Raw genomic sequence first — 24023 nt, 5'->3', positions numbered from 1 at the left:
TTACAAATCTCTTTTAAATTTCTGAAGGATTTTAGCATAAAATGACGTTATAATGTGTAGATACATCCAACTACTCACATAGGATAAAAATGCACACATATACAAACATAAACTCGTGCACATGCCCCAAAATATGCACATCGAGTTTAAAAAGAATAAAATAAAGGAACGGAATTCTTAGAAACATGTTATTGTGCTGCAATAAATGGCGACACTTTCAATAAGGCGTTTGATTATTTTTGCTGCAATTTTAGTTTGACTGAGTGTTAGTCATCCTTGCCGCCAGATGGCGCACGCTCAATACTTTGACTCAACTTCAGCCGGAAGTGCTAAGTGTCAACACAACGTAAACACGTGCGAGCGGCGCTGGATGAACATGTGTGCTATCATTCAACCATTTCGTAAGATTTATACGGAATTATAGTGATTTTACATTATAGTCCGTTTACGGAATCGCGAGCAGAATGAAGTTCGCTTATAAGGTCAGTGATGAGCTTTTTCTTGGCAATAAATAGAAGTCTAATCAAATGTGGTCACGTACGGTGCTGTTAACATAATTCGGTACCCAATAAAATCAAAAGTTTCTCTATTCCCAAAAAAACATGCTTGAACATTTTGAGTGTGTAAACAAAATTCATTTTTCATCAAGTTTTCGAATCTACTCGGAGCTGTCTACCGTCAAGGGAATCTGAGTTTCTCCAAGGATGGCAATGCTGTAATCAGTCCAGTTGGAAACAGAATCTCCATCTTTGACCTCAAAAAGTAAGTATTGTCAAGGATGTGCCATTTATAAAACATTGAAACGGGAATTAACACGTCTGTGCTTCAGCAACACATCTGAGACTTTACCAGTCTCCACTGATAAGAACATCACATGCGTGGGAATCTCGCCGAAAGGGAACTTGGCAATCGTGGTGGATGAAGGTCAGAGCACAAATTTTTACCCCCAAAAATAAAACGTGTGATACTTAAAACTAAAAAGAATCTGTATTTTTTCACAGATGGTGCAGCATTGCTGGTTAGTCTCATCACACGTGCTATTCTTCATCATTTCCATTTTCACAAACCTGTCAACAGCATCTCCTTCTCACCTGACGGCAGGTAAATATGTTTGATGAATGTACGACCACTTTAACCTTTTAATACTGACTTAACTTTTATTTTTTGTGTATAACAGGAAGTTTGTTGTCACTAAGGAGAATGTGGCATTGATGTACCATGCTCCTGGCAAGCAGCAGGAATTTAACGCCTTTGTGTTAGACAAAAGTTACTACGGTCCCTATGACGAAACAACTTGCATCGACTGGACGGACGACTCCAAGTAAGTGAAAAACCCGAAAGCACACCGGGCTTGTTTTGCTAAAGCGTATGTATTTTTTTTGTCAGGTGTTTTGTGGTGGGCAGCAAGGACATGTCCACGTGGGTGTTTGGCGCAGAGCGTTGGACAAACCTCATTTATTGCTCACTGGGCGGACACAAAGACGTCATTGTGGGATGTTTCTTTGAGAAAGACAGTCTGGATGTGAGTCTTTGAGTTGCTTTTATTTTTTTTGCCCAATAAATCAAAAGCTGGTGATAATATTGCGCAATAACACGGGTCCGCAGCTGTACACAGTGAGCCAGGATGGGGTTCTGTGTATCTGGGAAAGCGACACCGAGCTGGACTCCCTCGTTTTGAAGAACAAACCCGAAAAACCGAAGATGCCGAGACGGGGGCAAGACGAGGACGACGAGGAGGAGGACGATGACGAGGAGGAAGAGAGAGAGGGAGAAGTCATCAGAGGAAAAGCTGAAACGTCCAAAAGTAACGAGAAAACCAAGAAGGTCCGATTCCAGCATATGAGCAAGTAAGGCGGATCTTCAAATTTGCTGACCTGTCACGTCGCCTGAGTTTCCTAAATGTCTCGACCTCTTCCCTTATAGGCACTTTTTCAACAAAGAGAATGACTTTACCAAACTGACGGCAGCCGCCTACCATAAAGCCACGCACATCCTGGTCACGGGTTTCGCCTCGGGAATCTTCCACCTGCATGAACTTCCCGAGTTTAACCTCATCCACTCCCTCAGGTCAGAGACGAGAGATACTTAAGAAAAAACTGCCAGTGGACATTTTAAACTCAATCATGGCGTTTCTCCTTTTAGTATATCAAACCAGAGAATTGCTTCGGTGGCTCTGAACTACTCCGGCGACTGGATTGCCTTTGGCTGCTCGGGTGAGAAAGGAGTCCATCTTGCGACACTGTGACTATCAGCTGGCGTTTAAGCGCGCTTGTCGTTCCAGGGATGGGTCAGCTTCTGGTGTGGGAGTGGCAGAGCGAATCGTACGTCTTCAAACAGCAGGGTCACTTTAACAACATGGCGTCGCTGGCTTACTCGCCAGACGGACAGTACGTCGTCACGGGAGGAGACGATGGCAAAGTGAGGGCAAAAAGTCCTGTGACCGAGCTCGTCGGCAACATGCTTTCATGGTGGTTTCTTTTTTTTTTCCCACTAGGTTAAAGTTTGGAACACCAACACCTGCCTCTGCTTCGTCACCTTCACGGAGCACACCAGCAGCGTCTCTAAGGTGGCCTTCACCTCCAGTGGCTTCGTCGTGGTGAGCGCCTCTTTGGACGGGACCGTCAGAGCCTTTGACCTTCACAGGTAGTCCGGCGTCAGACACCGCAAACGAAACCTGAGGTCCGAGCCGTACGCACGACTCGCATTTATTCCGCTTCAGGTACCGAAACTTCCGCACGTTCACGTCGCCTCGCCCGGCGCAGTTCTCTTCCCTTGCGGTCGATGTCAGTGGCGAGCTGGTGAGCGCCGGGGCTCAGGATTCCTTTGAGATTTTCCTGTGGTCCATGCAGACCGGAAGACTCCTGGAGGTGCGCTTCCCTACTTTCAGCTTCTCCTAACACCATGGAAATATAAAAGAATGCTATTTAACTGCGGTGGTTGGACAGATTTTAGGTGGCCACCAGGGTCCCGTTAGCTGCTTGTCCTTCAGTCCGGTTCAGTCCATCCTCGCCAGTGCCTCCTGGGATCGGACCGTCCGATTGTGGGACATGATGAACAGCTGGCAAGTGAAGGAGACGCTTCACCTCACCACTGACGGTAAACCGTTAGCATTCATGTAACGCTCACTTTTGTTTGATTTGACCACACTTTGAAATTGGCGGTGGCCATTATTGAGACAACCGGGCAGCTCATTTTAAAAATGGAACGTCTTGTCACGTTGCAGATTCGAATTTAGTTTGTTCCAAAAGTCATATTGAAAAAATTTTTTTTTTTTTTAACATGTATTCCAAGTACCACCATTTTTCTCCACTTGGTTTCTAATAATGCAGTCTTTCTGACAGCCAGCAGAGGGAGCCTCCAATTCAATTAAAATGAAATTCTTTTCAACAGTTGGCAGAGAATGATAACATTTTTAAAAAAATCGAAATTGCACCATTCAGTGAGTGGCAAGCCATTAAATGAAGCCGGCTCTTTCCAAAATTAAAATAACACGAACTCCCCACCTTTGTCCAAAAATTAATATATGATCTAAATGAAACTGACAAGTGACCAACTTGGACCTTTATTATTTACATCCTTGTTTTTTTTTGTTTTGTCACTTAGCTTTGTCGGTGGCTTACCGCCCCGATGGCCATGAGTTGGCAGTGTCCACGCTGAATGGAGAAATCTCCTTCTGGAACCCCGACACGGCGACGCAGGTCGGCTCTGTGGCGGGACGTCACGACCTGGAGACGGGCCGCAAGGACACCGATAAAGTCACCGCCAAGCATTTGTCCAAGACCAAGTGAGTGGCTCCACCGCATCCCGTCTTCACTCGCCCCGCCGGATGCTCAAATTTCACTCGCGCTGCTTCCAGGTGCTTCACATCTCTGTGTTACTCTGCTGACGGCGAGTCCATCCTTTGCGGCGGCCAGTCCAAGTTTGTCTGCATCTACAACGTCAACGCACAGATGCTGTTGAAGAAATTTGAGATCTCCTGCAACTTGTCCTTTGACGCCATGGAGGTCTGACAGCGAACATTTGCCGGAATGGCAACGCCGGTGTTTGACGGAGGGGCGGGTTCTGCTTTCAGGAGTTCCTGGACCGACGTAAGATGACGGAGTTCGGCAGCCTGGCTCTGGTGGACGAGGGAGACGGCGACAAAGATGGGGTCAACATTAGTCTCCCTGGAGTGAGGAAGGGTAAGAGCTCACCTTTGATTATGTCATTTATCAGGACACATTGTTGAGAGAAAATTGTGTCTGCCCTCCCCCCCCTCAAGGTGATATGAGCTCCCGACATTTCAAGCCAGAGATCCGAGTCAGCTCATTGCACTTCTCTCCAACGGGTATGCGATAGAAGAATCCATTTGTGGTGCCTGAAGGGAATCAAAACAAATCGAGGCTTTGACTTTGGTTCTCAGGGCGCAGCTGGGCAGCCACAACCACCGAGGGCCTGCTCATCTACTCCCTGGACGCAACTTTGGTCTTTGACCCCTATGACCTTGACCTGGACGTAACGCCGGCCAGCGTTCGCAATCAGCTGCGGCATCAGGAGTGGGCGGCCGCCATCGTTCTGGCATTCCGACTCAATGAGAAGGCACTCAAACAGGAAGTGCTGGAGACCGTGCCGCACCAGCAGAGTGAGCGAACGGTTGTGATGGTGTCGAGTTCCATCTGCAATGTGACAAAGAACGTTTGCAATGTTTTCTTTTCCAGTTTCGGTTGTTTGTGGCACACTCCCTGACGTTTATGTGGAGAAGTTGCTGGATTTTGTGGCAACGTGCTTGGAGAAGTCGGGCCATTTGCAGTTCTACATGACTTGGGCTCAGAGCCTGCTCATGCTGCATGGGCAAAAACTCAAGAACAGGTTTGATCCTGCTCACGCTCGAGTTGAATGTACGTTGAGTGCAGCATTGGAGCTCACGGTCATGTTTGGTGTGCAGGTCAGGAGCTATATTGCCCACACTGCACGCTTTGCAGAAGAGCATCCAGACACACCGGGACAACCTGACCAAACTGTACGTTGCATCATTATCATTTGTCGACCGGATCGCTTACAATATTGTTTTTCTTTTTTTTTCTTCTTTCTTTCTAAAGCTAATCAAGTGTGTTCACATCACCTTTCTTGCAAATTTTTTTTTTTTGGGTTAAAAATTTGCTCTGAAAACGCAATTCAAATTTTACAGGGCCAACTGTTGATGTGATGATTCATTTATATGCTTTTGATAGTCCGTTCTGCTCTCTAAGAGGAACTATAAGTATGAATTATAAAAATGGATTGGAAAGTTTGAAACTAATTCTGATTTGTCTTTAATTGTTCTATTCAGGTGTGACTTCAACATGTACAATATTCGCTATGCTATTGCCCTGTCCAAGCAAAGTGGCATCAAGAGGCCATTGGGGCAAGAGGAGGAGAACAACAGCCAGGGTGATGATGATGCTGCTGCTGATGATGATGATGATGATGATGAACAGGAGATGAGACAAGCCTGTTTTGATGATGAAGAGATGATACTGTAGACTTTATATCACGGACACAATTGTTAAATCTTTTTCATTTCTTTTTTTAAAATAAATATTTCATATGTATATACATATAAAGGAAAGTTGTCTTTTGCTAAATGATTTGCACGCAATATTTTATATGGATGAAGTGTTAAATTCAATTTATTATCTGATTTTTTTTTTTTTATTGAGTGGTCATTTGCCGAGTTGCAATCAAACTACATCTCCCAGCAGCCCTTGCGGCGACTGAGTCCGCCGAACGGAAAAGGCGGAGTTGCAGCAACATGAGGGAAAATAAGAACATGTCTGAGTCCCCGTCTCAAGCGGGAAAAGAAGTGCCGCTCAAGAAACACAAGCTAAGCAGTGATGAGAACAGCAACCCGGATTTGTCAGGGGATGAGAACGTAAGTGCTCAACTGTTATGCCGATTCTCCACAGGTGTGACTTTTAATCGTGTTAGCAGTAAGCCAAGTTAGCACCCTTGTGCTAAAGTAGCCGAGCATAAAAACCTACTAGCTTGACTCCTTCCTTTCTCAACTAATAAACAGCAAATTAACTGGAACTTTAACTGAGTTTACTTATTTTGTCTCACACAAATGTATCAAAAAACAAAATGGGTTGCGTGCGTGTTGACCTTGAGGGACTTTTTCTGACGTCTGTTCTGTTTCTATTGTTAATCAAATTAACATCGATGGTAGCTGTAGCACTTAGCATAAGTTAATACAGGAGTCAGTGCTTAGAAGAAAAGCTAACAAACACCCTGTTATTAGATTTATAAATCATTGAACTTGACTGATTTGAATGTAACGTCAGTAGTCATTGGGCATTTCCAGTGCAGTTTTATCCCAGGTCATATCTCCCCGTTTTAGTTCAAGTACTTTATGTTGAATGCTATTTTATTTTTTTAGGATGATGCTGTCAGTGTTGAAAGTGGCACCAATGCAGAACGCCCTGACACGCCCACCAACACCTCCAATGCCCCAGGTAGGAAGAGCTGGGGCAAGGGCAAATGGAAATCCAAGAAGTGCAGATACTCTTTTAAGTGCGTCAACAGCTTGCGGGTGAGATCATACGCTCAAATTCATTTGCCGATTCCTAAACGCGTCTTTTTCGACGCCTATATGCAGTTTAGTCAATTTAACTTGAATAATTCTTGCAGGAAGACCATGGCCAGCCTCTCTTTGGAGTCCAGTTCAACTGGCACAGTAAGGAGGGAGACCCTTTGGTGTTCGCCACAGTCGGAAGCAACAGGGTGACCGAGCAGTTCTCGTTTGAAAAGATGACCGATAAACAGTACAGTGAATCCCTTCACCCATGCTAATCGAGAATCTTGAATATTGAACTGGACTTTTCATCATCTGATTTGGACTGACCAATAGAACCAGTAAAACGCAAAAAGTGTATTCGCTAATTCCAAGCCATGAATGTGCAGGGGTTCACTGTACTTGGTTACTTGACTTTGCTTAACCGATGCCGTCCGTCTCTTCTCCAGGTTACTCTTTATGAATGTCACTCTCAAGGAGAAATCCGACTCCTGCAGTCGTACGTCGACGCCGACGTATCCTTGCCGGCCTCCTCCTCGCCATCGTGCGGGGTATCAATTTGCGTTTATGTATCGCCTCACCAGTTCAGATTTTCTTGACTGAAGTCATGCAAAGGCAGATGAGAACTTCTACACGTGCGCCTGGACCTACGACACCAACACCAGTCACCCCCTGCTGGCTGTTGCCGGCTCGCGGGGAATCATCCGTATTATCAACCACATCACAATGCAGTGCATCAAGGTTGGCTTTCTTTTAGCTGGAAAAGACACAAGTTGGTAAAACATTTGTGTTGTTTTGCTCAGCACTACGTCGGTCACGGGAACGCAATTAACGAGCTGAAATTTCACCCGAGGGACCCAAATCTTCTCTTGTCGGTCAGCAAAGGTACGGTTTGATGAACAAAGCGCTGTACGAATGTAAAATTTCAATTTCTTTTATGCGTGTCTGCAGACCACGCCCTTCGTCTGTGGAACATCCAAACAGACACGTTAGTGGCCATATTTGGAGGAGTAGAAGGTCACCGAGATGAAGTCCTGAGTGCTGTACGTTTCATGGTCTCACACAATAGTAACCATAAACTCATTTTTATTTTATTTTTTTAAATCCCGCTGCAGGATTTTGATCTCTTGGGTGAAAAAATAATGTCATGCGGGATGGACCACTCCCTCAAACTTTGGCGAATTAACTCGGAGAGAATGCAGAAGGCCATCCGTGGATCCTATGAATACAACCCTTCAAAGACCAACAGGTAACGCCAGAAGATGAAAAAAAAAAACATTGCATGCTTTTTGTTTTCTTCAGTTTTTTTTCTCTTTTTAGGCCTTTTGTGTCACAGAAAATCCACTTTCCTGACTTCTCCACACGAGACATCCACAGAAACTACGTGGACTGCGTGCGGTGGCTCGGCGACCTCATTCTTTCGAAGGTACAAACTCATCAACGCGGATGAGTCGCGTCGCGCTCACCCGCTCTCGTGTGTCTTGTAGTCGTGCGAAAATGCCATCGTGTGTTGGAAACCTGGAAAAATGGAGGACGACATCGATCGCATCAAACCCAACGAATCAAACGTCACCATTCTCGGACGCTTCGATTACAGCCAGTGTGACATCTGGTATATGCGCTTCTCAATGGACTTTTGGCAGAAGGTGAAGCACTCTTTTGTTTTTATTTTTACAGAGGATAAAGAATACATGCCTGTGAGTGAATTATGTCTACCTGTTTTGCTTCACCGGTGGACGCTGCTGCTATTCATTAGCCTGTCTATGGCCTTTTGCATTGTTTGTTAGCATTAAGCTAAGTGTTTTTTTTTTGTTTTTTTTGCACCATTCATTTATGACCTTGTGGTTGTTAGATGTTGGCCTTAGGTAATCAGGTGGGTAAGCTCTACGTTTGGGACTTGGAAGTGGAGGATCCACACAAAGCCAAGTGAGTTGAATGGACCAATTAAAAAAAAAAAAAAGGGCAATTTTGCATTTAAAATATTCAATATTGTCCTGATTTCTGCTTTCCAGGTCCACCACACTCACGCTCCCCAAATGCACATCGGCCATTCGTCAAACCAGCTTCAGCCGCGACAGCAGCATTTTGATCGCCGTGTGCGACGACGCCTCCATCTGGCGCTGGGACCGACAACGCTGAACTCTTCCCAGCCAATTCAACGGCTCCTTTTTAGTTGTTCTTTGCCTTTCTTATATCAACTGTAAACATTTTCTTCCATTTCTATGTGATGTTTTAAATTTTCCTGTTTTGTTGACGTCATGTTCAAATAGAGTACATTTAAACTTAGGACACTTTGCGCAGTCCAAGTGTCCAATTGGTTCCTCGGTCATTTCCGGAATCATTAGGAGGCGTCAAACGTATTCCGGTAAAAACCTTTTCATTTTACTCTGTAGAGTTGTTGGATTTGAGTGTACTGTATTTGGACTTGAATAAAATTATTTTTATACACAACTTGCTTCATTTGGTTGAATTGGTTTGGCAGTGGTGGGACTCGTTGAAAATGGCTCATTGCGGCAATTAGATTTATCGGGTAACCTATCAGAACAAGTTATTTTTCTGAAGTCGTTCGTTTTGATCCCTTTGAAAACAGATTATCCATTAATCATCCACCATTAAAAAGTAATAGAATCACATCAGATTAGGAGATGCATGGTATGTTAGTTTACTGAAGATGAGATGAATAAATTATTTATTTATTTTTAGTTTTCAGGTTGGTTTAAGTATCTCTTAGCTCTTTACTGCAGTCGGTGAGATCACCGGTAACGCGCTGCGACGGGCAATTTCAAAATAAAAGCTTAAACAGTCGGAGCCCGATGATTTTAATGATTTAATAATTTTGTAATCCCACAAATTAATCCTATTGTTTTTTTTTTTTTTTGCCGCCTCTGTTTTGACAGGATACAACCAGTTTGCCAAAGATGTCGCCGAAGTCACCCTTGAGGATGTTGAACCCCGATTGTCGCTCTTATCAGCACCGCCGCAGCTCGACGCTCGCTTGCTTACTCGCGCCATCACGACTGCGGACTTTTGCCCTCTCTCGTTGACAAATAAAGACACGGCACCGGGCCGCTACGCCAGAACAAGTGGGACATGTTCGCCTCCAAGTCGCCCAAAAGTCTATCCAGAGATGGGTCCGCCGACCACATGTGCATGGTCGAGAAGGAGCGCGTGCACGCTTCGGACCAACAGGTGCAGGTAGGCCTCCCGATCCACGCATTCTTCTCTGCTGCCAAACAAACGACCATAATTTTGCACACTTCCGTTCTATCCGTATTACGGAATGGAGTAGAAAAGACAAAAAGTCAAATAGAAAGTCATTTTTAGTCTTTGTGTTGTTGTCCGATTGTTTGCGAAACAATGTTGTGTTGACAAAAACATCACAAGAAAATGCACGCTTGAGTCAATGGAAAACCTTTCGTGACGTCACACCCTAAACATTACGCACACTAAACACGAGTGAAAGACAGAATTTCCAATGTGTATTTTTGTGATCAATAAGTTATATTCTAAGTGGGCATATGAACGAATGAATGAATGAATGAATGAACGAACGAATGAATGAATGAATGAATCGTGCATATGCGCGTGTGTGCACTAATTTGTCACACACTTCACAGCTGCAGCAAAGACACCAAAATATCTATTGCAAATGTGAATTTGCTTTGTTTACTCCAGTCGGAGATGCACTTTGGACAGGAAGAGTCCTATTGAACAGGAGTGTTTGTCATTCAACTTGCAAAGCACAAAAAGACACTTTGCAGCTTTTGATGGTTCAGTGCAAATGTAATGGAGCCCAGCAGCAAGTCAACGCAATTAGAGCTATTTGAGGTGACACTGGCTGACTTTAAGCAGAGTCACATTATAAATCATGTGATTCACCGGTCTTGTGGTTTAATAGTTTTTTTTTTTTTGGGGTTAAGTCAGCACACTTTTTTTTTTTAAGGGAGGGCTGTTAGACCACTGATGTCAAATTAGCAGTTACGGGAAATGCGGGTAAAGTGGCTCAAAGTCGTACATTCAAGTGGTGCTAGTGTTAAGTTAAAATAATAAGGATCAAGTCAAAGTGAAAAAAAAAAAAACTGAAATTATGAGAAGAAAATAAATGATTATAAAAAAATCAATAGAAGCCTTCAAACAAAAATGTGAGGGAAAAGTTTTTAACCTGGTTTTGAAAACATTTACACTCGGGTTGGCTGAATGGATGATACTCTAACGTACTTGTGTCATCTTTGCAGCGAGGTCTTGACAACTTGGCTTATGAGTATGGCAGTCAAAGCGAGCTCTGCCCTCCACTCAGAACCTCCACAGAAACTTTTAAGCTTCTGGGCCTGGCCCCGGAGCACCCGCTCCATGCCGTGGTGGAGAGGAGGATCTCCAGGCTGAGCGGCGTACTGGCCGTTAGCTCGGTTTCCCCGAGCCGGCTCACCAAGGTGGACTACTCGAGCTCCGTGATCACAGCCGCAGAGATCGCCCAGGAGCTACGCCGGATGGGCTTCCACGTGGAGTCGGGGGTGTGGATCGGCGTGGACGGCATGCGTTGCCAGTCCTGCGTGGAATCCATCGAGCGGCACGTCACCGCCCTGCGTGGGGTTTCTCACGTTCGGGTATCGCTCGAAGAAGGCGCGGCGCTGGTTGCATTCCAACCGCTTCACGTCACGCCGCAGGAACTGAGGGACAAGATTGAGGAGATGGGATTTGGAGCAACTTTACTGGCTGATGATCCATCTGCAGCCATCAGCCACTGGCAGAGTGATGGAAGCCAAACCGTGACTGTCTGGATAGGAGGAATGACCTGCAACTCCTGCGTGCAGTCCATAGACGGGAGGATCTCTCAGATGACGGGGGTCCGCTCCATAGAGGTCTCACTCAAAGAAGAAAAGGGAGCAATCACCTTTGACCCAGGCCTGACCGGACCGGAGCAGTTTAGGCTAGCTATCGAGGAAATGGGCTTTGACGCATCACTCCGAGGTAGGTGCACAGACAAATAGTGGAAATGATCAAATGAAAATATATTTATATTATATTATATTATATCAAATTATATTATATTATATTATATTATGGTTTATTATATTATTATATTATATTATATCAAATTATATTATATTATGGTTTATTATATTATATTATGGTTTATTATATTATATTATATCAAATTATATTATATCATATATTATATTATATTATATTATTATATTATTATATAATATATTATATTTATTATATTATATTATGGTTTATTATATTATGGTTTATTATATTATATTATATTTATAGAACTTCTTTACTGGTCCAGCCCACGAGACATCAAACTAGATTGACTATTATGAACCACGTCTGCATTCAAGGCAAGACAAAATGCATTGAATGTCATGGCCATGTTCGCCTCACGTCGGCTACCATGGAAACCAAGCAGCCATGTGCCCTCTCCAGTCTAACGTGAAGGGCTCTTGTGGGGGTCTTTCTTCTAGGATTAACGTCAGCAGCAGCTTGCCAAAAAAGTGAAATTAACGACAGCGAGGTTCAACAGTTTTAAAACCATTTTATTGCTTTTTCCAACTTAAATCTGGCATTCATAAAAGATGATTGATGTTGAACTTTTAAACCTGAAGATGAAGTCTTCTTCCATGATCATCATTTTGCTTATCAGAACCAACCCAGACTCACCAAGCGACCGTTAGCCGTGAAGTCCCCGAGCTGTCGGACCGGTCTTGTAAAACAGAATTAAGCAACGGCACCGGATGCCATTCCACATCCGCACAGCAGTCGACGGGCACCAAAGAGCAAAAGTGCTTCATCAGCGTGAAGGGAATGACCTGCGCCTCGTGTGTGGCCAACATTGAAAGGAACCTACTGAAACACCGAGGTGAGTTGTGCCGTGTAGAAAAAGGAAATTAGCTCATATGACCTTTGACCTCCAGGGATCATCTCAGTTTTGGTGTCACTGATGGCCGGAAAAGCGGAAGTGAAATACGACCCGAACGCGATAGACGCCCCCGCCGTGGCTCAGCTCATAGAGGACTTGGGTTTTGGCGCCAAGACCATCGAGGACAACGCCGTGGCGCACGGGAAATTGGATCTCACCGTGAGTGGATTTCAAACAAGAAGAGAACTTTTATCGTTAGCGCTCCTCCCCTCCGCTTCCAGATAACGGGAATGACGTGTGCGTCGTGCACCCACCATATTGAGTCGAAGCTCAGCGCAACCAAAGGGATCGTTGGCGTTTCCGTAGCCTTGGCAACAAAAACGGCAAACATCCAGTTTGACCCGGATGAGCTAGGAGCTCGAGATATCATCAACATCATTCAGGTGGAATTCTTTCTCGGTCATCTTGTTGGTTATATCTTAAAGGTGGTTTCTCGTTCCAGAATCTCGGCTTTGAGGCCACTCTGAAGAAGGCGGGCTATAAAAGCAATCTTGACCACACAGAAGAAATTCGACAGCAAGTATCTCATCAGCTTTTGGTCCCCGCAAACGGAATGAGGTCATTTTTGGGCAAAATAACGTGTGTGGGTTTTCTGCAGGTGGAAAACCTCCTTCCTTCTCAGCCTGCTGTTCGGCCTGCCCGTCATGGGCCTCATGATCTACATGATGGTGATGGACAGCCAGCACCAGCAGCATGGAGGCACCATGCCGGAGGAGCAAAGCCTGCTGCCTGGCCTCTCAGTCCTGAATCTAACCTTCTTCCTGCTGTGTACACCAGTCCAGGTACAATGTAACCAGTTAAAATTTCTGTTTGACGTCTATAGCAGTCAATGGGAGTGAACGAGTTAATTTGCACCACATTTTACTTGAATCATTTTTTTCTTGAAAAAAAAAAAATATATATATGCATTGTTAATATTAAACTATGCATATTGTTCAAGTAGATTACATTTCAATTAGATGCTTGATTTAATAACTACATAGGCCTGCTATTATATTTTATTGTTGGTCATTATGGTGGATTTTATGAGGTGGTAATAATTTGTGCAAAAAACTTTGCTGGTCTTCATCTTGAAGTCTTTTTCGAACCGCCACGATTTTCTGGGTCTGGTTCCACGGCAGGTCTTCGGAGGCCGCTACTTCTACATCCAAGCGTATCGCTCTTTGAAACACGGCACGGCCAACATGGACGTCCTTATTGTGCTGGCCACCACCATCGCTTACGTCTACTCTTGCGTGGTACTCGTCGTGGCCATGGCGGAGCGAGCCGGTCAGAGCCCAGTCACCTTTTTTGACACGCCGCCGATGCTCTTTGTGTTCATTGCGCTGGGCCGATGGCTGGAGCATCTTGCCAAGGTAGGAAACGGACATACGGACATTTTGCCAACAGATAGTAAAACCTTTTGAGCTAATCAAACAGGTTTTATATTTATTTATTTATAAATAATCTACCAGTCACATGGCGCATAATATATATTTTTTATATTTATTTATTAATTGTTTCAAAATTAATTCAAATAAATAATCTACCAGTCACATGGAGCATCCCCATGACAACGCATTTGTTGTTTGTTGACAATTAGAGCAAAACCTCAGCAGCTTTAGCCAAGTTGATGTCCCTCCAAGCCACCGATGCCACTGTGGTCACCATGGGGCCTGACCACTCCATCATCAGGTGCGACATCAATAAATTCAAGTTAATTGATTCATGGATTTAAAAAATGGAACAGGAGCTCGGTTACATTAGTTCGCTTTACTCTCGATAAGTGAGGAGCAGGTGCTGGTGGAGCTGGTGCAACGTGGCGATGTCGTCAAGGTAGCTCCAGGAGGGAAGTTCCCCGTGGATGGGAAGGTGATTGAAGGAAACTCCATGGCAGATGAGTCTTTAATCACAGGTCATTTATTCATAGAGATAATAAGTTGGTGCCCTTGTCACGAGATAAAAATTGCATGTTCTTCACACCTCCATTAGGTGAGCCAATGCCGGTAAGTAAGAAGGTGGGCAGCCCGGTGATTGCAGGTTCCATCAACGCTCACGGCGCTCTTCTTGTGGAGGCCACCCACGTCGGTGCAGACACAACGCTGTCACAAATTGTCAAACTGGTGGAAGAAGCCCAAACATCTAAGGTCGGTCAATGTTTAGACAATTTTTAGATGTCCATCAGTCATAACGTTAGGCGGTAACGAGTGCTAACTTATTATTGCTCAAGCCGCCTTGTTCCAGTGTGTTGTTTAATGTGTCGCTCATTTACTCTCGGCTTCCGGCAGGCTCCCATCCAGCAGTTTGCTGACCGACTTAGCGGATATTTTGTTCCCTTTATCATCTTGGTGTCTCTGCTCACTCTTGTGGCGTGGCTTGCCGTCGGCTTTGTCAACTTTGACATTGTGAGGGAGAATTTCCCGGTAGGTGTGTCGGCCATCATATTCATGCGCTGTGGTATATAATAAAAAAAAAAAGTGTGTGTGCAGAGGTTTTATTTATTTATTTATTTTTTATTTATATGTTTATCAAAGTCAAAGTCAAAGTCAGCTTTATTGTCAATCCCTTCATATGTCAAGACACACAAAGAAACCGAAATTCCGTTTCCTCCATCCCACGGTGACGAGACATACAAGTAGGCGACACAAAACAAAAACAAGAAGGCACAAACCATAAATAATAAATAATAAATAAAATAAAATGAGCGATGAATAAAATATATTTATATTATTTTATATATATATAATAAAATAAATAAATAAACAATTTAAATAAAAAAACTGCACAATTTGAGTTCTTTTGCCGCTGAGAGGTGTTTGTACAGAGAGTTTTTTTAAATTTATTTCTTTAAATTTATATATATAATAAAGATTTTTTTTTTAATTAAATAAAAAAAACCTCTGCACAATTTGAGTTCTTTTGCCGTCGATATGTGTGTACAGAGAGGTTTTTTTAATTTATTTTTTTTAATTTATACTTCTAATAAAAAAAACTTTAATTAAAAAAAACTAAATAAAAAAACCTCTGTAAAATTTGAGTTCTTTTGCCGTCGATCTTGACGGGCTGTGTTCTTCACAGGCTTACAACACCGACATATCCAAAGCAGAAGTCGTCATCCGTTTTGCCTTCCAGGCATCCATCACTGTTCTTTCCATTGCGTGCCCCTGTTCCCTGGGGCTGGCCACCCCCACAGCGGTAATGGTGGGCACCGGGGTAGGAGCGCAGAACGGGATCCTCATCAAAGGAGGCGAACCGCTGGAGATGGCCCACAAGGCAAAGCCCATCCGTCCGCACGCCGCACTCCAAGCAGCTTCCGTGACCGTCGCTTCCGCTTCAGATCAATGTGGTGATGTTCGATAAGACGGGCACCATCACTAACGGCGTGCCCAGGGTGACGCGTGTGTTGGTGCTATGGGAGATGGCCCGCATGCCTCTGAGGAAGATCTTGGCAATCGTGGGGACGGCAGAAGCCAGCAGTGAGCACCCACTGGGCATCGCCGTCACCAAGCATTGCAAAGAGGTGAGCTGTGGCACCTTCTCTTACTTTTCTTCAGTCAAGATCAAGCGGTGCTCGTGGTTGTCGCATACAGGAGCTGGGTGCAGATGTTCTGGGTTACTGTCAAGACTTTCAAGCAGTGCCCGGCTGCGGGATCAGTTGCCGGGTCTCCAATGTGGACCACCTGCTGCCGCCGCAGAGTGAAGAGCGATTCCTGTTGCCGGGGGCAACCACAGATGAAAGCGGTCCAGCGGACATTTCAAATGCAGGTGTGTCATCTTTCAGGTCCGATGGCTCGGTTGATTTACGACAGAATATAATCAGTCTTCTCGGATCCAGGTGAGGTTTTGTGTTACTCTGTCCTGATCGGGAACAGAGAGTGGATGAGGAGGAACGGCCACCATGTCGGAGCGGACGTGGACGCCGCCATGTCCAGCCATGAGACAAAGGGGCAGACGTCTATCTTGGTGGCCATAGACGGTGAGAGGAACGCGCTAATCGTCAGGATAGCGAACTATCGTCATCAAGGTGTTCTATGCAGGCGCGCTGTGCGCCATGATCGCCGTTGCCGACACGGTGAAGGCGGAGTCAGCCTTGGCGGTGCACACCCTCAAAAGCATGGGCATCCAGGTGGTCATGATAACGGGGGACAACAGACGCACAGCCAAAGCCATCGCCGCACAGGTGCAAAAAGGTAGTCAGCGTTCAAGCCCCGCCTCCTCGCTCACCTGTCGGTCGGCGCTAGGTGGGGATCAGGAAGGTGTTTGCGGAGGTGCTGCCTTCGCACAAGGTGGCCAAAGTACAGGAGCTCCAGGAGCAAGGCTTGCGTGTGGCCATGGTGGGCGACGGCGTTAACGATTCGCCCGCCCTGGCGCGCGCCGACGTCGGCATCGCCATCGGCACGGGCACCGACGTGGCCATCGAAGCGGCCGATATCGTTCTCATCAGAGTGGGTGACGTCTCGCGTGCGGTTTGTTCCCGACCGTGCCGAGCGTTGACGTGTTTGTTCCGTAGAACGATCTCCTGGATGTGGTGGCCAGTATCGAGCTATCCAAGAAGACCGTGCGGAGGATCCGGATAAATTTTTTCTTTGCCGTTATCTACAACTTCGTCGGAATACCCGTTGCTGCAGGCGAGTATATGATCGGCAAATGTTTTTCTCAGTCTTGACTTACGAGGAGCTTGGGCCATCTCGTCTGCTCACCGCAGGCATGTTCATGCCGCTCGGTCTGGTGCTCCAACCCTGGATGGGCTCGGCCGCAATGGCCACCTCGTCCCTTTCCGTGGTGCTGTCATCTTTGCTGCTCAGATTGTGAGTCCACGATGAGTGTGTGTGATTTCCTGAAGCACTGATGAGATGTTTTGGGCAGATACAAAAAAACATCAGTGGAAGCGTATGAGGTCAGAGCAAGAGGCCTGATGCGGAGTCTTCAGTCTTCGCAGATCAGCACGTTCCCGAGACTAGAAGGCCACCGGCGCAGTCCGGGTCCTTCCACTGAAACCTGGGAAGAGCACAACACCAATGGTACACTAGTTTTATAATATTTATGTAAATAAATCTTTTCCAAGTAAGATTGTGTGATGTGGTGCGTCGGTGAGAGCAGTCGGGTGGAATAGCGGAACGGTGGAGCATGCTAGCGTGTCTGACTTGATCCTGAAAGAATGTCGGGTTGCATTTATTATTTATTTTCACCTTATTAGCGGTGGAAAAATAGATAAATGGAAAATAGGAGGAATCACAACTGACAATTGTATGAATCTGTTCAAAACAATGTGGGCAATGTTTAGCAGCTACTGTTTTTTATTTTTTTTTGTTTCACTCTTTACTGGTTGATGATAAAATGCAGAAGAGCCAAAGATTTATTGAGAGTATTTTGCAGATGTAATTGGAATCATGCCACTGTTGACTGATTCCGCAACATCATCTTTAGTCAACGCTCCAAGCACCTTACTGTAAAAACCCTGAGTGTGTAGATACTGTATACGGTGCAGTATATAAATATGACACATTTATTTTCTATCATCAGTGTAAGAGCCTATCAATAAAATGAATGGTGTGGAGCTATCCTCGTGTAGGTGTCAACTAAGGAAGCATGCATGCGCTGTACTTGCATCTCTTATTTAGGGCTTGCTTGAGGGTGAAATCCAACAGATCTAAATAAGTCCATTTTAAAATATATTTAAAAAAATTATATATTTAAAAATATATATTTTCTTATAAAAAAATTATAAAATATTTTTTCTATATTTAAAAAATATAGAAAAAATAGTATATATACATATATATATATATATACTAGATAGATTTCTGATTCCTCCAGAGCACTGAGATTTGAGTCTTAAAGCACAAATGAATTGATTCATGTCATCATTATTTCTTAGTCTAAATGCACCCCAGCAGCACCCTGGAGATTCTTCTTGGCAACGTGTTGTCACTTAGGACAAATTAGACTATTGAGTCCAAAAGTAATCCTCTGCAGTAGCCTTTAGCAATCAATGCAACCCCAGAATAACAAAAGGGCCTCCAAACAAGCTGTTGATGATCACACGGCGCAAAGGCCTAGCACGTCCTTCGAGCGACACCGAGATGTTGCAATCGTGTTTATTTTGTTTTCTTACAGGCGGATTTGTCAATCTCCCTCTCGGTGCACCTTTGACTTTTGAGGAGCCCACAAGGTCTTTTTAGCATAAAAATATCAAAGCATTGATGAGTCAGGCGGAAATCTAATACCGGTGATTATGTATCTGTTGACAAGAAGACATATAAGGACATGGCGTCCTTTTGCTTTTGAATGAATCTCCCAGTGGCAGTTTTCTGAGATATTCTCAAAGCTGAGAAAAGCCCCCCGCGTGGACATTTTTTGGCTGCACTCCAGACGGCATGGTCTGACCGGGGGAGCAGCGGGGAAGACTAGATTATAAGTACTTAGGTAGATTTGAACCTTTGGTTCTGCAGAGGACGTTTTGTGCTTTTGTAGATTTGTGTAGGCCAGCTCTTTGTTGCTGGGCAATTTAAAAAGCTGCATCAGCTTTTGATAAATGACCTCTCCATGCAGCCGGCCAGTGAGCACGATGGCTAACGGCGCTGTTGCTGTTACGCAACAAATCCAGGAGATAAATCGCAAAGCAAAGTTAAACAACAGCAACTCCAAAAAATGTAGACATTATCTATTTGTTATTCCAGTGGCTCTCAAACTTTTTGGGGGTGGTGGACCAGCTTGGAGACAGACTGGTATGTTTGTGCGTATGGATATTTATTTTCTCTGGCAACTTAACTCGGTAGCACAAAAGCTTGAGAGACGTGAACATAATTCATAATAATGCGTCGGCAATTTTTTGGAATGTTAAAACGTGACGAGAATCTTGAGCTGTATTTTCCGAGCGTGAAAATTGTACGTGTGTCAAAACTTTGGTCCAATGTTTAGGTAGATAAAAGTCTCGGTCACATTTGAATAAAATAATCTTATTTTTATAAATGTCATAGAAGCTTTTTAAAAAGATATTTTATTTTCACAGACCTTTGCGATTACACCATGGGCCACTCGTTGAGAAACAAAAAACTCCATTTAAAAAAAACTAATAATAAAAAATGGTGCTGTCTGTTGAGACACAAAAATCCAAATGTCATCAGACTGTGTGTAGTACATGTTTTATTTATTTATTTATTTATTATTTTACTTTACCAACTCCTTGTATTTATCTTTGTCGTGGATGTTGATGTATTCCTAGTCGTGACAGCACATGTCCAAAATTTGAGTGGCACTTATTTTTGTGAGAGAGCGAGCGCGAGAGCGAGAGAGAGAGAGAGGCTCCCTCAAGTCACAGCCATGTTGTTTTATTGCATGACAACAATGCCCACCAAAGCGCCAACAAAACTTCTGCAATAAATTTCAGTTGTGCGAAGGATGAAGCCTAAGTCTGAACCAGTGAAGAAGAATCGAATTTGTCTGTCCAGATGTCCAGGAGATGTGAAGTGTTTTTTGCTTTCACGCCCAATCAGCACTAATGAGCCAACTGGAAAAAGGTGGCTGATTGCAAGTTCCAAGAGGGATTACTCGATTGCAGCAAATGGAGGAAAGACACAAAGAAAGAATTATGCATTATGAAGGGAAATTATGAGTAGTAAAATAAACATTCAGGAACTCCAGAACTTGGGCTCATGTGAAGAGATGAAGTTTTTATTGCCTTACAGTCATTTGGGAAATGAAGTCAACTTCCAATAATCGACTTTTCAGAAATGTTAGTATAATATAATTCATGCTTGGTGTATTTTGTCTGTTTGACATTTTTTCAATATCGCTGTAGGTCATCACTTCAGAAGTGGTGGGTTGCTACGTGATGATTTATGAGGATTTTTTATTTTTGTATATTTATATTGACCTTATTTTAGTAGAGTTGCATATTTAGTAGCTTGCTAGCTTGATGGGCTCATGCACAACTTGAGCTTATAGTTGGTCTCCAATATAAATCTCAGTCACAAACTTTCCTTCCATTCTCATAGCTGGCTTTTTAATATAGCAATTTGTGATTTTCTGACCTTTCTGAACTCAACCCATTTTCAAATAATTATTGTCATTTCACTTTTCAACCCTAGGACGGAGACTCGAGGTGGAGGTGCTGTGCTGAGAGCAAGGTCAGAGAAATGCATTACATAAAATAGAACCAACTCCTTGGTCACATGATGAATTGGGGGAAAAAAAGGTCTTCAATAAGTGTTACAAAATAGTAGCTTGCATTTGTATTTGTCATTTTTTAATTTTATTTTTATTATCATGTGAAGCACATGGTCTGTAAAAAGCGCTATATAGTTTACTTCCTTACTATAGGAAGCCTCGTACAGTCTGCTTCGATTTATGGATTTAATTTGTCAATGGGATGAAACTAATTTGGAATTTTCCAACAATTTATTGCCCCAAGTGCAGCAGAGGACAAGTGTTGTCATTATTTTTGATTTGTGGCGATGAATAAGTATAAAATGTAAAAGACAGTTGCCACTGTCTTGGCCAGATATTATTTGTTCCCATCAATAGAAGGAAACGTGATCATTTGCAATTTTGGTTTATTTCACTGTTCAAATCTAAAAGAACAACATGAACTCGTGGATGTTGTCGAGCTTAAAATTGTTTTGAACATTGAACATCTTAATCTTGTTGAAGCAGACGGCAACCTTGAGTCATTTACATAACAGACGACACAAAAATCTGATTTTCTTGGAAGAGAAGCAAATAGACTTTTAGACCAGAGCTTTTCAACTGCTTTTGTCCAAGTTTCTACCATTATAATCAAGAAGCAACTCAAGGACCACTGCTTTGGCGGAATATTATAACATTTGACATCATTTGGATGAGTAAATGATTCACAAAATTAGCTGGAAAATAAATCAAGTCTAAATAATAGATCAAATTTATTTTTAAAACCGTTACAATTATTTTCCATTTCACCTGCAATACCGCCATGAACCACTAGAGGACCGCGGACCCCCGGTTGATAATCCCTGTCTCAGACATTAGCCACTGATGTGAGCTGACCTTTTTCAAGACAGTGAATTATTTGAGCTTCTTTATGCTGCTTTTCATTTTTCTTTTTTTTTTGAGTTGCAAACATTTTCCCCGCTTGACTTTCTTCTTCACGCACGAGTGCTCGCTCATTTCTAAAACACACTGCTGGCTGTGTCGTCGTCTTTATTGATACGGGAGCTGCTCGGCAGGGACTTGAGATACTCCATGTGCCTTCTCGCCTCCTCCTGGTTGTATCGGATGTAGTAGATGATGTAAGCGGTCACCATGGAGAACCAGGAGAACATGGCCACAAACATGGCCACATCTGTCGTCTTCTGATGGAAGGTGCAGAAGTTGATTCCCGAGTCCAGGACCTGCACGACCGGCTGCCCGACGTATTCGTCCCGGGCGGACGTATAGCAGCTCACCTCGTTGATCGTCTCGGGGTCCAGTCGCACCTCCCTCAGCACTTCTTGCAAAGAGCACTCGCAGTTCCAGGGGTTGTTGGACAAGCGCACTCGAGCCTGGAGTTTGTCGAAGGTTTCTTTTGGCAGGCTTTGGAGGTGGTTGTTGGAAAGGTCCAAGGTCCTCAAGCCTTCGGAAAGTCCTCGGAAAGCGCCCACCTCTAAACTTTCGATGAGGTTGTGGGAAAGGTCGAGCTCCCTGAGTCGGCGGAGGTCGGCGAAGGCCTCCTTGGGGATGTGGGTGATCCGGTTGGAGGAGAGCAGGAGAACCGCCGTGTCCTCGGGCAGGTTTGAGGGAATGTTCTCCAAGTTCCGAGACGTGCACTGCACCACGGCGCCGTTCCTTTCGGCGCAGTGGCATCTTTGTGGGCAGGACCGAACAACGGTGACCATGGTGGAGAGAAGCCACAGCGCAGCCAGGAAGTCAAATCGAGAGTGAGAATTAATGCGCGACCTGCCAGTGGCCCCCATTAGTCCGGGATTTTCCTCTTCAGAGCCATTTTCAACCGTGGCCTGGTTCCAAAGTTCAACGATGAGATTTCAGAGCAGAGCCTTCATGTCCACATCATCTGCCAAAGAGGATTCCGAGGTCTTGTTTTGCTCCCTCTTCAGCTTTCGCTAATGACTGCAGAAAAAAGGAAGTTTTTTTTTTTTAATGACAGCCAAATATCCCCAGTAGACGCGTTAAGATTTGAGATGAGTATAAGACATCTTTGCACAATTTGCAGAGGGCAAGAAGCCACTCGACGGGGCTCGCAGCAAAAAAGGCTATTCGAATATCGACCGTCTGACTTAGGACAATGCAGCATATGAGAGGATGGAAATATTTAAACGTTAAATATTTTACAAATCCGTGAAAGACTTTAAAAAAAAAATAAACAAGCAAACGTGTACCTCAATATTTAAAGAACATTACTTTCCATTTTTTTACATCAGGAAAAAAAAACATTGTGGGAGAAAATAATTAAGTAAAGTACCTGGCTGTTCCCTCAAGAAAGAAAAAAATCAATAAAAAAAATAAAAATCATCCATTATCCGTCCTTTGCGTCCAACCCAAAGATGAACTGCTGAAGGCAGCTGCAGCCGCCGAGATGCAAGTGCTCAATGAGACTTTGCCGGCTGCTGTCGGTGCAGCTTTGAGTGTGTGAGTGTGTGTGTGTGTGTGTGTGTGTGTGTGTGTGTGTGTGTGTGTGTGTGTGTGTGTGTGTGTGTGTGTGTGTGTGTGTGTGTGTGTGTGTGCGTGTGTGCGTGTGCGCGCGCGCGTGCGTGTGTGCGTGCGCGCGTGCGCGTGCGTGTGTTTTGAGATCCTAATATGTCTCACTCCAGGAGAGACACACATTATAGAGTACACTGCGATTACATCAGCTGGACATTTATCTCAGTGGCCACTCTAATGTGATTGTATTTGGCAGTTAAGTGTGTTGTTTGCAACAATTTAAATCATCCAACTATAAATTGTGCATTACGGTTTTCATGTAAAAAAAATTAAGAGAAAAAATGGACCTTAAAAGGATCTTTCTCTTTATAATAATTTGTTGTATGTGACCACTTTTTGATTAATATTAATCTTGCGTTTGCGGAATATGAGAAAATTCACCGTTTGAGCCATCTTGAGCGGCGGCCATTTTGCCGCTTATTGTCGACTGGAAATGACATCACAGTTGCCAGGTCGTAGGTCACAACCAATCACGGTTCAGTTTCAGAAAATAGCTGAGCTGTGATTGGTGAAGATATGACAAAATGGCCGCCATCAACACCCAAGAGGCCTTTACAATTTGTTGAGATGCAGAAACAAAACACTTTCACTTACAGAAAAAAATGACAGCTTAATTTTTTTCCAAAGAATTGTTATCCATCAATAATTAGCCACTTATTTGATAAATTAAAGCTAGCTTCAGGTTGATAGCCTTTTTTTGGGTCATTCTTTCTTTTGGGGTTACAGGAGTGTCACACTCATGCTCAGCAAAAGATCTTTGAGGGGAATCCAGCGCTGTCGCTATAAGAACCTGGATACAACCCAAGTGTGTGTGTGTGTGTGTGTGTGTGTGTGTACGATTAAATGGCAGCTGCGTGCAGAGTTCAGGCGTGGCATTTTGCTGAAAGGCAAAATGATTGATTATATTGATGAGTG

The 24023-nt window shown here is 43.9% G+C and overlaps 4 protein-coding genes across 4 annotated transcripts; 3 read left to right on the top strand and 1 right to left on the bottom strand.

Annotated features, from left to right (window-relative positions):
- The first annotated feature begins 328 nt into the window (after positions 1–328).
- On the top strand, positions 329–5582 carry pwp2h (PWP2 small subunit processome component). Its single transcript, XM_037266965.1, has 21 exons — positions 329–482; positions 650–762; positions 830–924; positions 1002–1101; positions 1178–1321; positions 1387–1522; positions 1606–1847; positions 1924–2067; positions 2143–2213; positions 2282–2418; positions 2495–2643; positions 2720–2867; positions 2946–3096; positions 3604–3784; positions 3857–4004; positions 4073–4181; positions 4262–4327; positions 4403–4621; positions 4698–4848; positions 4925–4999; positions 5309–5582. Exons 1-21 carry the CDS (start codon positions 465–467, stop codon positions 5499–5501), a joined length of 2790 nt encoding a protein of 929 aa, XP_037122860.1. The 5' UTR covers positions 329–464; the 3' UTR covers positions 5502–5582.
- Positions 5583–5735: 153 nt separating this feature from the next.
- eed (embryonic ectoderm development) lies at positions 5736–8980 on the top strand. The gene is made up of 12 exons (XM_037267583.1): positions 5736–5890; positions 6395–6547; positions 6646–6738; positions 6979–7044; positions 7145–7270; positions 7333–7414; positions 7481–7572; positions 7645–7778; positions 7850–7955; positions 8017–8175; positions 8382–8455; positions 8542–8980. Exons 1-12 carry the CDS (start codon positions 5771–5773, stop codon positions 8666–8668), a joined length of 1332 nt encoding a protein of 443 aa, XP_037123478.1. The 5' UTR covers positions 5736–5770; the 3' UTR covers positions 8669–8980.
- A 519-nt stretch (positions 8981–9499) lies between these two features.
- On the top strand, positions 9500–20750 carry atp7b (ATPase copper transporting beta). The gene is made up of 22 exons (XM_037266725.1): positions 9500–9724; positions 10765–11497; positions 12180–12395; positions 12451–12614; positions 12677–12838; positions 12898–12971; positions 13054–13237; positions 13577–13810; positions 14038–14129; positions 14222–14349; positions 14427–14581; positions 14723–14857; positions 15513–15707; positions 15772–15954; positions 16025–16199; positions 16270–16410; positions 16472–16614; positions 16676–16879; positions 16945–17062; positions 17140–17242; positions 17301–17455; positions 20525–20750. Exons 1-22 carry the CDS (start codon positions 9620–9622, stop codon positions 20554–20556), a joined length of 3831 nt encoding a protein of 1276 aa, XP_037122620.1. The 5' UTR covers positions 9500–9619; the 3' UTR covers positions 20557–20750.
- A 776-nt stretch (positions 20751–21526) lies between these two features.
- LOC119132499 (leucine-rich repeat-containing protein 3-like) lies at positions 21527–23047 on the bottom strand. Its single transcript, XM_037267835.1, has 2 exons — positions 22870–23047; positions 21527–22517 (listed from the first exon to the last, which is right to left on the bottom strand). The coding sequence occupies exon 2, from the start codon at positions 22361–22363 to the stop codon at positions 21581–21583; it is 783 nt and encodes a 260-aa protein (XP_037123730.1). The 5' UTR covers positions 22364–22517; positions 22870–23047; the 3' UTR covers positions 21527–21580.
- Positions 23048–24023: the final 976 nt, after the last annotated feature.

Source organism: Syngnathus acus, chromosome 2, assembly GCF_901709675.1.
Source record: "Syngnathus acus chromosome 2, fSynAcu1.2, whole genome shotgun sequence".
Lineage (NCBI taxonomy): Eukaryota > Metazoa > Chordata > Actinopteri > Syngnathiformes > Syngnathidae > Syngnathus > Syngnathus acus.
Note: the sequence above shows the minus strand (reverse complement) of the source record. Positions and strands in the feature narration are given on the sequence as shown.